This window comes from Crinia signifera, chromosome 3, assembly GCF_055691185.1.
Source record: "Crinia signifera chromosome 3, ASM5569118v1, whole genome shotgun sequence".
Lineage (NCBI taxonomy): Eukaryota > Metazoa > Chordata > Amphibia > Anura > Myobatrachidae > Crinia > Crinia signifera.
In genome coordinates, this window is record NC_139219.1 from 295,881,519 (window position 1) to 295,895,398 (window position 13,880).

A 13,880-nucleotide genomic window follows, 5' to 3' on the forward strand; every position below is an offset into this window, starting at 1 on the left:
TCTGCATTTGATTTTTAAAACAAATGGGATTGGAAATGGCAAAAAATTGTAGAGACCTTTAACCTAATATTTTGCTGCCCATACTTTAGAGTTGATCACTGCATGGTATTAATAACCAGTCTAGAACACTATATGATAATAGAATCCAGAGATATTGGTTACATATATTTGCGCAAATTTATGTGTAAGCCCCCCAAGCCGCAGTCAAGGTTTCACTGTATATTGGTGGTACCTAGCGCTATATCTAGGTGCAGGGTGCTGAGCTGTTTTTTTGGGGTGCCGCACCCTGCACCTAGATATAGTGCTAGGGACCCCCAATATACAGAGGAGCCTTAATGGCGGCTTGGGGGCTTACACATAAATTTGCGCAAAATATACAGTATGTAACAAATATCTCTGAATTCTGTTAAACCATGGATTTTTTACTTACAATGTTCTTATCCAGTCTGGGTGCTTTTAATGGTTTGTTTTGGGTAGGCATGTCCAAACTATGGCTCTCCAGCTGTCCCATCATGCCTTGCCACAGGTATGCTATTAGGGAATGTGACAAATATGGCAAGGCATGCTGGGATGTGTAGTTTCACAACAGCTGGAGTGCCACAGTTTGGACATGCCTGGTTTTGGGTCGTCGTTATCCTATAGGAGGACTCATCACCTGTGACTGAGACAGAGCTTTCTGACACTGTGCAGAATGTTTCGCTCCAGAACGCCTTCATAATCTTGAGATTTTATTGTGATTCAAGGCACCCTATGCAAGACAGAGCACAGCAGCCCCAAGAAATGACCAGGCCTTTGCTGTGTTTCACAGTAGGTATGGTGTTCTAGTCTTTGAAAGCTTACATTTTTCTGTCATTCATCTATCCAAATTGTCAAAATGCAATTTAGAAATTCTAGTCGGGCTTTACTTTGTTTTGTATAAAAAAATTGGAGTCCTCTTTTTCCATAGCAAACACAGCCACTGATGTACCTTGACTTTGAAGTTCAGAATGCATCTCTTTCAATGTTTTCCTTTTTCTTTTTATCAATCACTGTCCTTGTGTTTAATCTGTGGGGTCAGTCTTTATTTTGGGGTAGCATCCAGGGAGGTTGGCTACAGCCCTAATAATATTTCTAACCATTGCATAAATATCAATCTGCATGGAGATGGACTTACGGCCTTTACTTTTTTTTTTTTTTTTAAATAAAGTTGTTTTTGATTAGTATACAATGTCACAGACAGACATCAAGTAGCAAATGTGTAAGACCACACATCATACACAAATAGACAATATTAGCTGTTATTCGAATAATATAAATCTGATATAGCATAACTGAAATAACACCTACTGTATCACAGATCACAAATATTATAAGTAAAGGAAGAAATTATCAATATATAAAATTATCAATAAATTATCTGTCTCAGCTGCCTAGACTGGGAACAATCCAGTAGGAATATCGCCTCAGCATACTGTGGCATTGAATACTGTAGAAGATATTTTGGTACTGCTTTCCTAGCACGGCGCCCACGATCTAGATTGTATGTGTGGGGCTATCTCAAGCATCTCATGCGTCTTATGTGTTGTGCGGCATAAGATGCATGAGATGATGCAATCGACGCGATCGACGAGATTTTTACATTGGAATCAATGTAAAAAGCCCCCAAAACCCCAATTTTAATTGCTAACCCCCCCTCATGGGTGAAATGGCCCCCCCATTGTTAACGCCACCCCACTATTGATGCCAACCCGAAGCGTGGTGAGCACAGCGAGCCCGCGAGGGGCGGCGGTACGCGTCCTCCGACCTTTTCATACCACCACTATCCATGTCGGCGTGGAGTTGATTTTATATAGTGTGGCGAGCACAGCGAGCCAGAAGCGTGGCGAGCGCAGCGAGCCCCGCGAGGGGACGCGGAATACATGTAAAGTAGTCCACGTCCGCTCGCCACACTATATAAAATCAACTCCACGCTGACGTGGATAGTGGGGGTATGAAAAGGTCAGAGGACGCGTAACGCCGCCCCTCGCGGGCTCGCTGCGCTCGCCACGCTTCGGGTTGGCGTTGATAGTGCTGGTGGCGTTAACAATGGTTATTGGGGGCTCACGATTTTTTATCTCATGGATCTCATGCATCTTATGGATGCATAAGATCCATGAGATTAAAAAATCGGGTCCATCGAGTTGATTGTGAAACCTTAAACTTAAGGCATACAATCAATGAGATGGGCGCCGTGCTAGGAAAGCAGTACCGATATTTTTTTCCTATAAAGGTTAGAAGTGATACATGAAATCAATTTATTGAATATAAAAATAATAAATAAATAAATTAAAAACAATAAATAACAGAATTGGGTGACCCCGCTTCGGATCGAACCCAAGACGCACACATTTTAAGTTGCTTACCATACTGTCTAGGCCAGTGGTTCCCAACGCTGGTCCTCAAATACCCCCAACAGTGCACGTTTTCCAGGTCACCCAGCAGGTGCACTGATTATTCAGGCACATTTGAAAAGATCCACAGGTGGAGCTAATTATAGCACTTGTGATTCTGTGTGGAGACCTGCAAAACATGCACTGTTGGGGGTACTTGAGAACCACTGGTCTAGGCTATAGCGGTCTGCAAAAATAGCAGACACCAGTATACAGCATAATGTGAATGGCGGCACAGCAATGAAGACCATGGCAGGTATTCAATGCCGGTGCGAGCGGCCGGCGAGGGGGTTAAACTGCGAGGATCACAGAAAACCAGTGATCCTCGCAGTTTAACCCCCGCGCCGGCCGCTCGCACTATGCAACTTTCCGGGGGAATCCTCGCTGTCACAGAACTGCGAGGATTCCCCTAAACTGCGAGAGCCGCGGCTAGTGCAGCAAACTCGCTGTAATTAGCCTCGGCTCTCACAGCTTTTGGAGGCACATTCGCAAATTCCCCCTCGCTCAAAAAACGGAGCGAGGGGGAATTTGCGAATGAGGGGGGTCAGTTGAATACTGACAGGGTGAGCGGTGACTGCGAGCAAAAAGTCCTGCTCGCAGTCACCGCTCGCCCACGGCATGTGTACGTCATATTTATGAGATACTGTACAGTAGAGAGCGAGTGATACAGTGGATTACATTACACGCTCAGCGACCATATTGCCAGCGAGATTGCACCGTGTGTGCACAGCATTTTTGGCTGTCTAGCTGAGCTCCAGGAGTGGATGAAGCCAGTTAGCTGTGCCTGAACCCGGACAGAACAGAGGTCCTTATGATCAGCCACAGGATAAAACTGCAGCATAGCCAACCAACAGAACTTACCCTTGGGGTAAAAAATTAACATGTACATAATCTTGGCGTTATCCTGGATGGTGGCTTGACACTTAAACATCAGGTATTTGCCACAATCAAATCCGCATTCTTCCACCTGAGGCACATAACCAGGATCAAGCACCTAATTACCTCAGAAGATCCGTCTAAAGCAGGGCTGGGCAACTCCGGCTCTCCAAATGTTGATGAACTACACATCCCAGCATGCCTTGCATCAGTTTCAGCATGGCCACATAGCAAAACTAATTCAAAGCATCCTGGGATGTGTAGTTCATTAACATCTGGAGGGCCGGTGTTGCCCAGCCCTGGTCTAAAGTCATACATTCATTTTTATTATCATGCTTAGACTACTGCTATGCCCTTGGTCAAGGTCTCCCAGCAGTAGAATTGCACCACTTGCAGATGGTCCAAAATGCAGCTGCCAGGATATTAGCCTAACGAGCCCTGTTCCAGTCACATAACACCCATTCTGTACCTCTCCATTATCTACCTGTAAGATAGCAAATTGTTTTCAAGATTGGCTTACTAACTGAAAGCCCTACATGACCTTACTTACTATCTAATTCAGTTACTGAGATCTGTTGATGAAGGACTAGAATCTCCCTTAACTCATCTGGGGGTTGAGCCTTCTGCTTTGCGGCTCTGACTCTATGAAACGCTCTTCACCACAGAGTTTAAGAAGCCTCCACTCTAGAGCTCTTCAAAAACACTCAAGACTTTCCTGTTCACTAAGCAATTCACTGTTAAGCTTGTTTTGCATTATGTGTTGTAAAGGCAAATGTAAAGCTCTGAGAGTCTTATTAGGAAAAAATGCTATATAAATAACTATTATTATTATCCGTCTCAGGAGAGGTGAATGTAGAAAACCGGTAAAAGCAGTTGTTGCAGAGAGGTGGAGAGTTGTTGAAAATTAATATTGTTAACAGTGGTGGCTCCAGAGGTGGGGCTGCAGCACACTGGGGCGAAACACCAATTACCAATGAGTCCGTTTGGAATGACAGTTGGTGGCTCCCCTATTTGATTTTTTGAACCGTGCTGCAGCCACTCTCTGGAACTGCCACTGATTGTTAATATTTCTGTGGGTTCGAAGAGTCTTGGTAGACTTCAGATACTTTGAGTTTTAGTAATGAAGGAGAGCATGCAGGTGGAAAGGTTCAAATATAATTGCTTATTTGCCTACGACACACTGACTGCAGTGCTTCTATTAGACGTAGACTAAATCTTCAAGAGCTTAAATTCAAAACACTGCCCCATCCCAGCACTATTATATTAGCAGATGTTGGGCCTGATTATTTGGAAGTATAGCATAAACAAATAACAACAAGTAACTGTGGACCTGGGCAAATCCATGTGAGGTATCCAACCCAGCCCTGCATACAGTATATACAAATGTAATTTTTTTACATTTGAGGGACATCTTCTCTTTGCATACAATATGACAATATGTGAATAGAACAATGTAAAGAGGTCAGTGACAGTGCCAAGACTTGGTCATTTATTAGAAAGCTTACAATAAACAAATATAATAACACATTCCAGATATCCTTCGCTCACGTCTTCAAATTACAGGACACAAGCGGTCAGCGACATGCAATCACTTCAGCTGAAACAAACGAACAAATTACAGCAGAATGTTGTATTTCAGTGCTCTGGGGACTCGGTTAATAACCAGCCTTCCATCATAACTTAAGGAAGCAAAGAGCCAGGGGTCTGCGGAGGACCATTCTACTGCGTACACGCTGTCTTCGTGCTCTTCGTAGGTAGCGATTATACTGTCCTGAAGTGGCTCTTTTGTTCTGAGAGAGAAATAAAACGCAATTAGCTTTCGGAACAAAAAAAATACAACGTTGCTTATTTATTCCGCATGGTAATTGTTAGCGTAGAACAAGGATGACAGTCTCTGATCTCTGACCTCAGGACATCCTGACAATTAGTTCTTTATATATATTCTTGTATTGATGTTGAGTGTGATCTGTGTGTTACTGTCACTGCTGCTGAAAACAACGCTAGTTAAAAGCGAAGACGAAACCTTGGACTTTGTCCTTACCGGAGAACTAAAAGCGCGTTCATTTAGCTTCTGCGGCAGCGCTTCCGTATACTCGCTACATTGTATTTCACAAAACATTAATGCTCCTGAATGCTGTAAGCAACGTCAGAACGGACGCAACACAAAGAAAACAAATGAAGCCTTGTCAAGTGTGTTTGTATGTGCAGGTCCGATGGATCAAATTAGTGTCTATGAACTATCAAGGTCAAAACATATTTAATCGGCTTTCAAAATGTATTAAACACTTCGAGCCTGCCTGTATGAGAACCCAGAGAGGACGAGCCGAGTATATTACTATTGTTCTGTGAAAGATTTCCATAAAGAAATAACCTGATTTTAAAATAGATAATGCAAGTTGATGAATACACAGCATAATACAAATGAGCATAGGACAATAGCCTAGCTACACAAAGTTAAATACGGTATCTTTTCACACCAGTTTGAAAAGACCGAGATCAATAGCACTGCCTGGTTAGAAGCCTAATTGGATCAGCTAAACAACTGTGCCCCTACTGTACTATACTTTGGGGTCGATTCTATTAACCCTGAAGGGTGCGCGTTGCCATCCGGGTACTGTTTTCACCAAACCCCGCCTTAGGAATGATGCCGGTTCGCCCACACAGGCTGCGAATGGATGTTTAGCATAAACATCCATTCGCATGCTGCAGGGAACACCCACATCTTTCGATGGTCACCGACTTTAAAGTTACATATGTGTGCATGCTGGAACGGATATGGGTGGGCAGCTGACAACCGTTGATGTCAGCTGCCTGCCCCCTGCACCCACGTCATGGCCTCATTACCATGAGAACGCCCAACGTTCTCATGGGAACGCCCATGAAACGCTGGGCGTTCCCATATGGTAATGGGCCTGCACGGCGCCTCCGGCCCTTCTCTGCCCCCTGCACACCATGTAGGGTGTGTGCACCCGGCGAACTGAACGTTTGCCATGTGTGTACACACCCAGTGTCTTGACATGCGCAGAAACAAATGCACAGAGGACCGAACAAATCAGAATAAGGGTCCTTATTCCCAGAGTAATGTTATACAGGTAAGCCGGAACACTGACAAAATAAAAGTACATCTATGGAAGCATGTTATTGTGGTGCAGCTGTAACAAAATGGCCGTCCAGCCATTTTGATTAAATTGAAGTGGTGTGAAAACAGCAGCTGAAAAGAACAGTACATTTAGAATACACCACAGCATCATTTCTTTTGGCTTTTAGCATTATAGTTAAATGCGCATGTTTAATACAGTGTGAAATTGTTTCAAATGCTTTGTCTCCAATTCCATCCTTTGAATTCATTTGTAAAAACATTTTTGTTATCAGGTTTTAGAATGGCTTAGAGCAGTTTTGATACGGAAGCCTTGTGAAATGGCCATGTCTCTACACACGCTGTGTCTGACGCTTGTACCTAAATCTCTGTCTGGCTTGACATCAACAAAGATTGAATCTTTTCAAAGGAAGCTTTATCAAAACTCCTTACCTGTCAGGATTTACCTCATGTCTGGGGTCACATTTACTCGGCTTAATATCACATGTCTTGCATTTAAACAGCAAATATAGAAATGAGAACAATGTCATGCTTTTTGCTATTAGACTCAAACCAGAACCACCCAAAAAGTAATTATTATTTTCATTAATGCCAACCAAAGCAGGGCCATTTTAGGGAGTTCCAGTGCCGGAAGCTACTGGGTGTACCTATCAATGTAATATACACTAAAAACCATGAAACTACGTACAGTGTGCATGGAGGTCCTTGTTTTGCTTGTTTTTTACATCTGTGCTGATTAATTATGTCTCTTGTAAATCCATGTGCGACAGAGTCTTTGAGTCTGTACACAAATGTAGCAACAGCAGCTTTTTCCAAAACAAGCCCTGCTCTGCTCCCTGTACAGACCCAGTCACACACAATATACAAGTGCATACATATATATATAGGTACTTATGTAGTATCTGGGCTGCCGATTTTGTGATTGTATGCCTTACCTTAAGGCATACAATCAGATGCGATGCGATTCTGGATTCAATGTTAAGAAGGTCCTGTTCATTTCCCCACTATCCAAGTGGGCATAGAGTTGACTTTATATAGCGTGGCGAGCGCAGCGAGCCACCGAGCCCGAAGCGTGGCGAGCGAAGCTAGCCCCGCGAGGGGACGCATATTTCTTAAAAAGTATTCTGTGTCCCCTCGTGGGGCTCGCTACGCTCGCCACGCTTCGGGCTCGGTGGCTCGCTGCAGGTTTATATCCAAATCCATGCCCACTTGGATAGTGGGGAAAGGAAAAGGACCCCTTTTTCCCATTGAATTCTATGTTAAAATGGACTCAGACCATTTTAACATTGAATCCTATGGAAAAATCTTGACCATCGCATCGCATACGATTTGGTCACATGCGATGCGATCCGATCCGATTTCTAAATCGAACGCCCAGATACTACATAAGTACCTATATATATATATAATTAAGCAGCATAGTCTCCTTGTGCATCCTAGTCACATTGCGTTGCAACTAATTTTCTGCAAAAAGACATGACCAATGGTAGCAGAGCTTTACAGGACTTGGCTGTTGGCTGTTCACTCACGCCTGGCATCTTGTGCTGCATGGCATATTAAGGCTACATGTATGAGGAGCTGTACATCAGACCATTGACAAAATAACTTATTGTAATAAAGAACATTGAATTGTACAAAGTTTGGTCTTTTTATCAATTGCACGTCAAAATCATAATAACCAAACAGAATTAAACAGCAAAGCCATGTACTGTATGACGCATGGAATTGGCATTATGTACAGACGATCAGAGTCCATAGGAAACAACAGGCAAGGTTGTGAAGCAGAGAGCAATGTTCTTGTAAAATAAAAATAACAAAACAAAACTTAAAATTGGTGAGGTCATCCCAAGCGTTTACAAAAGCTGGAGAGCCACATTTTGGCCATGCCTGGGTTAGAGCTATGAGAGACCGGAAAACGATGGTTTATTTATTCTACAAGATGATAAGGTTGGCCTGCATCTAAATAGATGATAGCCAGATAGATTACGGCCACCATGCATAAGCTGGGGCTCATAGGCCTGTTATACATAAGATATAACAGCTCATTCCATTCTCTCATTAGATACTTCATGGGCAGCGTGGAATAGAACATCCATGTAGCAGTTAAGTATTGTAGTTGCAAAGTTCTCGGTTCATGCACTGACTAAATTCTACAGTTTCATGATTTTATGACCAGTGATTTGCACAAAGTATTAACTTGAGAGAAATGTCTGGACAGACCCTTCCCTAGGGGCAGCTTTGTACATACCTATGGTTAAAATGTGTCCCCCAGATGCAAACAAAGAAGATTTGTTAGTACTTATTTGACTTCATCTGGGGGACACTTCGATCCCTCCCTTGTTAGTTGAGTATATGATAAACATGTTAGTAGCTGTTTATTCAGTTATCCTTTTAAGCTTTTTAAATTTAAACGGAGGATGGGTTGGTGGGATAAAGCTTCAATACAGCTCTATCCCCCACTAACCCCATGGGTAAGAAATGTCCCCAAATGAAATAAAAAGTTTTAACTGGAAAGCACCAAGAAATTTGGTTTTCCTTCTCCGATAAATTAAATAATCAATTAGAAACTGTATCATTTTGATTACTTAGGTTATGTTTGCCTTACATTAAAAGCTTTGTTTAAAGATCTAAAACAAATACGTGTGAAAAATATGCAAAATCAAAAGTCAGGAATGGAGCTGGCCGTAGTAGAATCTATAATATATTTTGTCCATTTGACTTGTATACAAACATATACGCAACTAGTTCCCACCCTGTCAAAATGACGGAGCAACATAACAGTCATGTCATTGCCGGTGACTGTGTGGCCAAACGGAGCAACACTTGAATTGCTCTGTTGGGTGCCATCTAGTGGTGACCGACATGCAAACCAACTGATTTCCACCCATAGAGGCAAGGAGCATTGTTAGCCTTTTATTATATAGGATTATTATATTTAGTGTGTGTGGCTTAAATGAATAATATTTTTTATCTCTGAAAATGATCACTCTGGCATCCTAAATAATTAAGGGGTAGATGTATGAAGCAGTGATAAGGGAGAAGTGAGCCAGAGGAGAAGTAGCCCATGGCAACCAATCAACAATGAAGTAAAATATATAATTTGCATAATATAAAATTATACAGAGCAGCTGATTGGTTGCCATGGGCCACTTCTCCTCTGGCTCACTTCTCCTCCCTTATCACTGCTTCGTACATCTACCCCTAACTTACTTCTCATCATGCTGATTGTCTTCATGGTCACTCAAATCCTCATCGTCAACGAGGTGTCCAAATGGTTCAGAAGAAATGGACACCATGTTTGAAAGAATTACCCGGCTGTCACTGCTGCCTGTCAAGACAAGCTGGTCGTGGGAATGGTTGTACCGGACACTCCAGACCCTGAAAGCAAAATCAACAGGAAAACATAGTTTATTTAAAAAAAACAGCTATTTTGTGTATTTAGGTGTCTATCTAACCCAGTGGTTCCCAAGCTTGGTCTCAAGTACCCCCAACAGTTCAAGTTTGCCAGGTCACCCAGCAGGTTCCCAGTTTATCCTTAAGCAGGTTTGGGGGTTTATTCAGGATAGCATTGGTTCTCAGTGGTAACAGCAGTAGCAGAATATAATACACAGTAAGCACAGTAATGCAGATGATATATCTGTACTAAGACTAGTTGCCTACCCTCCAGCATTCTGCAGAAGACGCCCTGAAATAGCAGCAATCTCCCTCTCTCCCTCATTAGTCCCTCATTTCACCTAGCTCACTTTACAATGTTACATTTTTGGGGAAAAAAGGAATGAGAGATAGATACATTTATACACTGAATCATCAGTTACTAACTGCTTTTACTCATCTGCATTTGTATTTAAATGAATTTGAAAAGATTCCTCCCAGATATAGCAGTACACACCAACGCTTCTAGGTGCCATATTCACAATCTCTTTTCCCAATCTCTCCATATATGGAACTAGACACGCCCTTTGGGTGGAGCATGACACACACCCTCAATGGGGTGCTGTGCAAAATTCTACTATCAACTATAATCTCCCTGAAACTAGTTTTCAAAAGTAGGCAAGTATGACTAAGACTTTCCCATAGGAACATGGGCTGCAGACACTTAAGGTAGCTTAAGGTTGTAGACTCGCACATAAGGTTGTGGTGACCATATTGGTAATGGTGGAACAATACAAAATAAGTGAGCAGCGCTATGTGAAAAAAGGTCAATTGGTTGATCTACAGTATTACAAGTTTTTAATGGCAGATATATGTTAAAAGGTGAAAGGTCACCAGCATTGTTTAAAATGAATAATGTGCGGTTCTGGTCAATCAACACATGTAACAATAAAAAGTTCCAAAGCTGGACCCTTTGCCACATCCTCCAAACCTTTTTATCCTCAAATACCAGTTTGGAGAACCCCAATTGGATGCTACATCCCCATCTTCCCAATGTGGATACAAACTTTTATTGCTTCACCAGGAGGTTGAGGACATTGCCGCACTTCAACAACACACCTTGGAAGGAGTTGGTTATTTGTGCCACCTTGGGCCACTCCTGTCCCACAGCGATACCGCGGCGGTCCTCCCCCTGGGCCGGAATTTGGGAACCAAGCTCTTCCCTCTGGACAATATATCCGGGACTGTCAATCATCTCAAGTCTCCATGGTTGGTGAGGAATGTGAACTTTTTATTGTTACATTGGAACTTTTTATTGTTACATGTGTTGATTGACCAGAACCGCACATTATTCATTTTAAACAATGCTGGTGACCTTTCACCTTTTAACATATATCTGCCATTAAAAACTTGTAATAGATCAACCAATTTGACCTTTTTTCACATAGTGCTGCTCACTTATTTTGTATTGTTCCTTGGTTTTCACGGTATTGACCATCCCGTTTCAGAGCAGCAGCTGGGTAAGAACAACTCCTGCCGGCGCCCCAGGTCCTATCTCACTACGTGAGCCAGGGCCGCACCCCTTTCTCCCATATTGGTAATGGTGGCTGCCGGGCTTCACAGTAAAGAGCACGAATAAGACTGGAGCACCGGGACTCCGCTATAACAATGCAACACTGATACAAATGGTTGGACTCCATCACGATGTGTTAAGCTCTCTTTCTAAAGTATCCATAATTAGCATCTTTCATTAAAGAGAAGCACTTGCATACTAAAAAAACAAGATACATTTTTCTTTACATTTTATCCAGGAAACAGAAATACACATCTGTTCATATGTAACCCCACTCCTCAAAAATAATGTGGCACAAAAATAATGATTCAAAATATAATCTATAGTATGACATGTGTTAAACTATATATTTTACACTCCACTGTGTGAGGTTTCCATAGAAACCCTGGGCTATACCAGGCTCTGGGGACACATCCGTTTTGACCTTCCAGACAGACACATCATCTGCTAATGTCTAGTGTAGGAAGAAACACGTTCATTTTTTTTATTTTTTTCCCCAAATAATATTAATAAAATGCATTCCTATTTATAAATTCTGCTTTTGTGCCAATCACTTTTACCATTTCCTGGTAAAAATGTAAATCCTACGAATACAAACAACCATGCAGTAGAGAGGCTTCATTTTCCAACAGGCACGTTCAACACATTGTCATTTATTTAATTATTTACAAAAACACATTCAAATATTGTTGAGCCAGCAATACAATGGGCCAGATGCACTAACTTTCAAAATGTTATAAAGTGGAGAGTGATAAAATACCAGCCGATCAGCTCCTAACTGTCATGTTACAGGTTATGGACCTTATTCTGGTTGACTCGCAAGGCTGCGGATTTCTCAGCCATGCGAGTCCACCAAATGCCCCCCCCCCGAAAACAGCGCTCCCCCGCAGGCACGCGAATGGATGCTTTGCATATACATCCAATCACAGCCTTGTGTGTGGGGACAAAATCATTCGATGGTCGCCGATCATCGAATGATTTTGCATGCGCTCACAGATCTGAGACACTTTTGTGGTTTCTTAGATCTGCGGACACCCTGTGTGGGAGGTGGGCAGCTCACATCTGCTGCCCGCCCCCCCCCCCCCCATCGGGGAATTACCATGAACACGCCCACTGTTGTGTGCGAACACCCGGCAAACAATCTATTCGCCTTGGATGCTCGCGCACAGCGGCTGCACATGCACATAAATGACTATGCACATGCACATAAATGACTATGCACGGTCGGTCCCCTGTGCGAACACGCGGGGGACTGATTAAATCAGAATAACCCCCTATGTTTGAAAAATTACAGTTAAGAGCTGTTTGGCTGGTTGTTTATCCCTCTCCACTCTCTAACTTTTTGACGCTTGATACATCTCGGCTTATATGTGTTTCCTGGGTAAGTCATCATCAGAGAAGGATCTTTGGGTTCCAACGTGGCAGTAAGGTGGCTCATCCCCGGATTTTGGGCCAAAATTGTTGGGATTTGAACATCAAATTCCAGGATTTCAGAATTAGGCGGTGCATGGATGGCCTCATGGGGGCTTGTTAGAGACTGGGGTGGGGTGCAGGCAGGGCCCAGGCTCCATTTCACTGGGCGTGGGTCTTGCCTGCAGAGTCAGACTCATTTCTGCTCTGCAATATTCAGGCAAATATATATTTTTGGGGAAAGATCCTAAAAATAGAAAAACCCTAATCCTCCCCTCTTGAAGCCTAACCCTAACCTTCCACTCTTGTGAGTCTAAAGAGGCAAACAAATCTACAGATGTGTCCACATACAACTTGGTTTTATTGTGCCATGTATGGCACAATTTGGCACACCTTGGACTCTGCAAAAGTCACGCTCTGTACTTTTTTTGGTGAATAGGTGTGCGCTATATAACAAATAAATAAATGCTGGTAGCCAGGACCTATAGTGGTGCATCTAGCTCAATGGTTGCCAACCTTTTTTCTCTCCCATACCCCTTGATTAGGCTTTTCATTTATGAGTAACCCCCTCCTCTCAATTTGAAATATCCACATTACTTATGAGTGGAATGGATATGAGCGGTATGCGTGTCCTTATATTAAGGAGTAGTGTGTGGTCAGGCCACATTGTGTGTACTGTATCCGGGGGTTCCCACTAACGCCTGTAGGATTAAAGCCGCTGCTTCCTCCACCCTTGAGTGTGGGGTGCAGATAAATGGGAAACTGAACAAGGCAGGGCCTTAGTTACCTTCAATTTTATATTAATGCATGATATGTACTAATAATACTGATAAGAACTGCATAATACGTTACAGTTTCTAAAGTAAATAAATGTAGTTTGGATTGCTGTTAAGGATGATTCAAAAATAAATCCAAGCACTGTGCAGAACCTCAAATGCTTTGCCCACAAATTGGGGACAGATGTACACTTTGGGGGGTTATTCTGGTTCACTTGCAAAGGCACAATCACTCTCTAATGGACAAAACCATGTGGACCATGATTTGGGTTTTTTATTGTTTCTGTGCAGGGCAAATACTGCCTGCTTTATTTCTACAATGCAATATAGATATCAGTTTGAAGTATAAACCCCACCCAAATCTAACT

The 13,880-nt window shown here is 42.6% G+C and overlaps 1 protein-coding gene across 2 annotated transcripts in view; it reads right to left on the reverse strand.

Moving 5' to 3' along the window:
- Positions 1–4,750: 4,750 nt before the first annotated feature.
- Positions 4,751–13,880, reverse strand: part of EIPR1 (EARP complex and GARP complex interacting protein 1) — a 248,516-nt gene continuing 239,386 nt past the window's right edge. For both annotated transcript variants that reach the window (XM_083178485.1, XM_083178487.1), the window contains 2 exons: positions 9,592–9,759; positions 4,751–5,074 (listed from right to left, as the gene is read on the reverse strand). In XM_083178485.1, the coding sequence (XP_083034611.1) occupies positions 4,900–5,074; positions 9,592–9,759 (343 nt within the window). In that variant the 3' untranslated portion in view covers positions 4,751–4,899. The remainder of the gene's footprint in view (positions 5,075–9,591; positions 9,760–13,880) is intronic.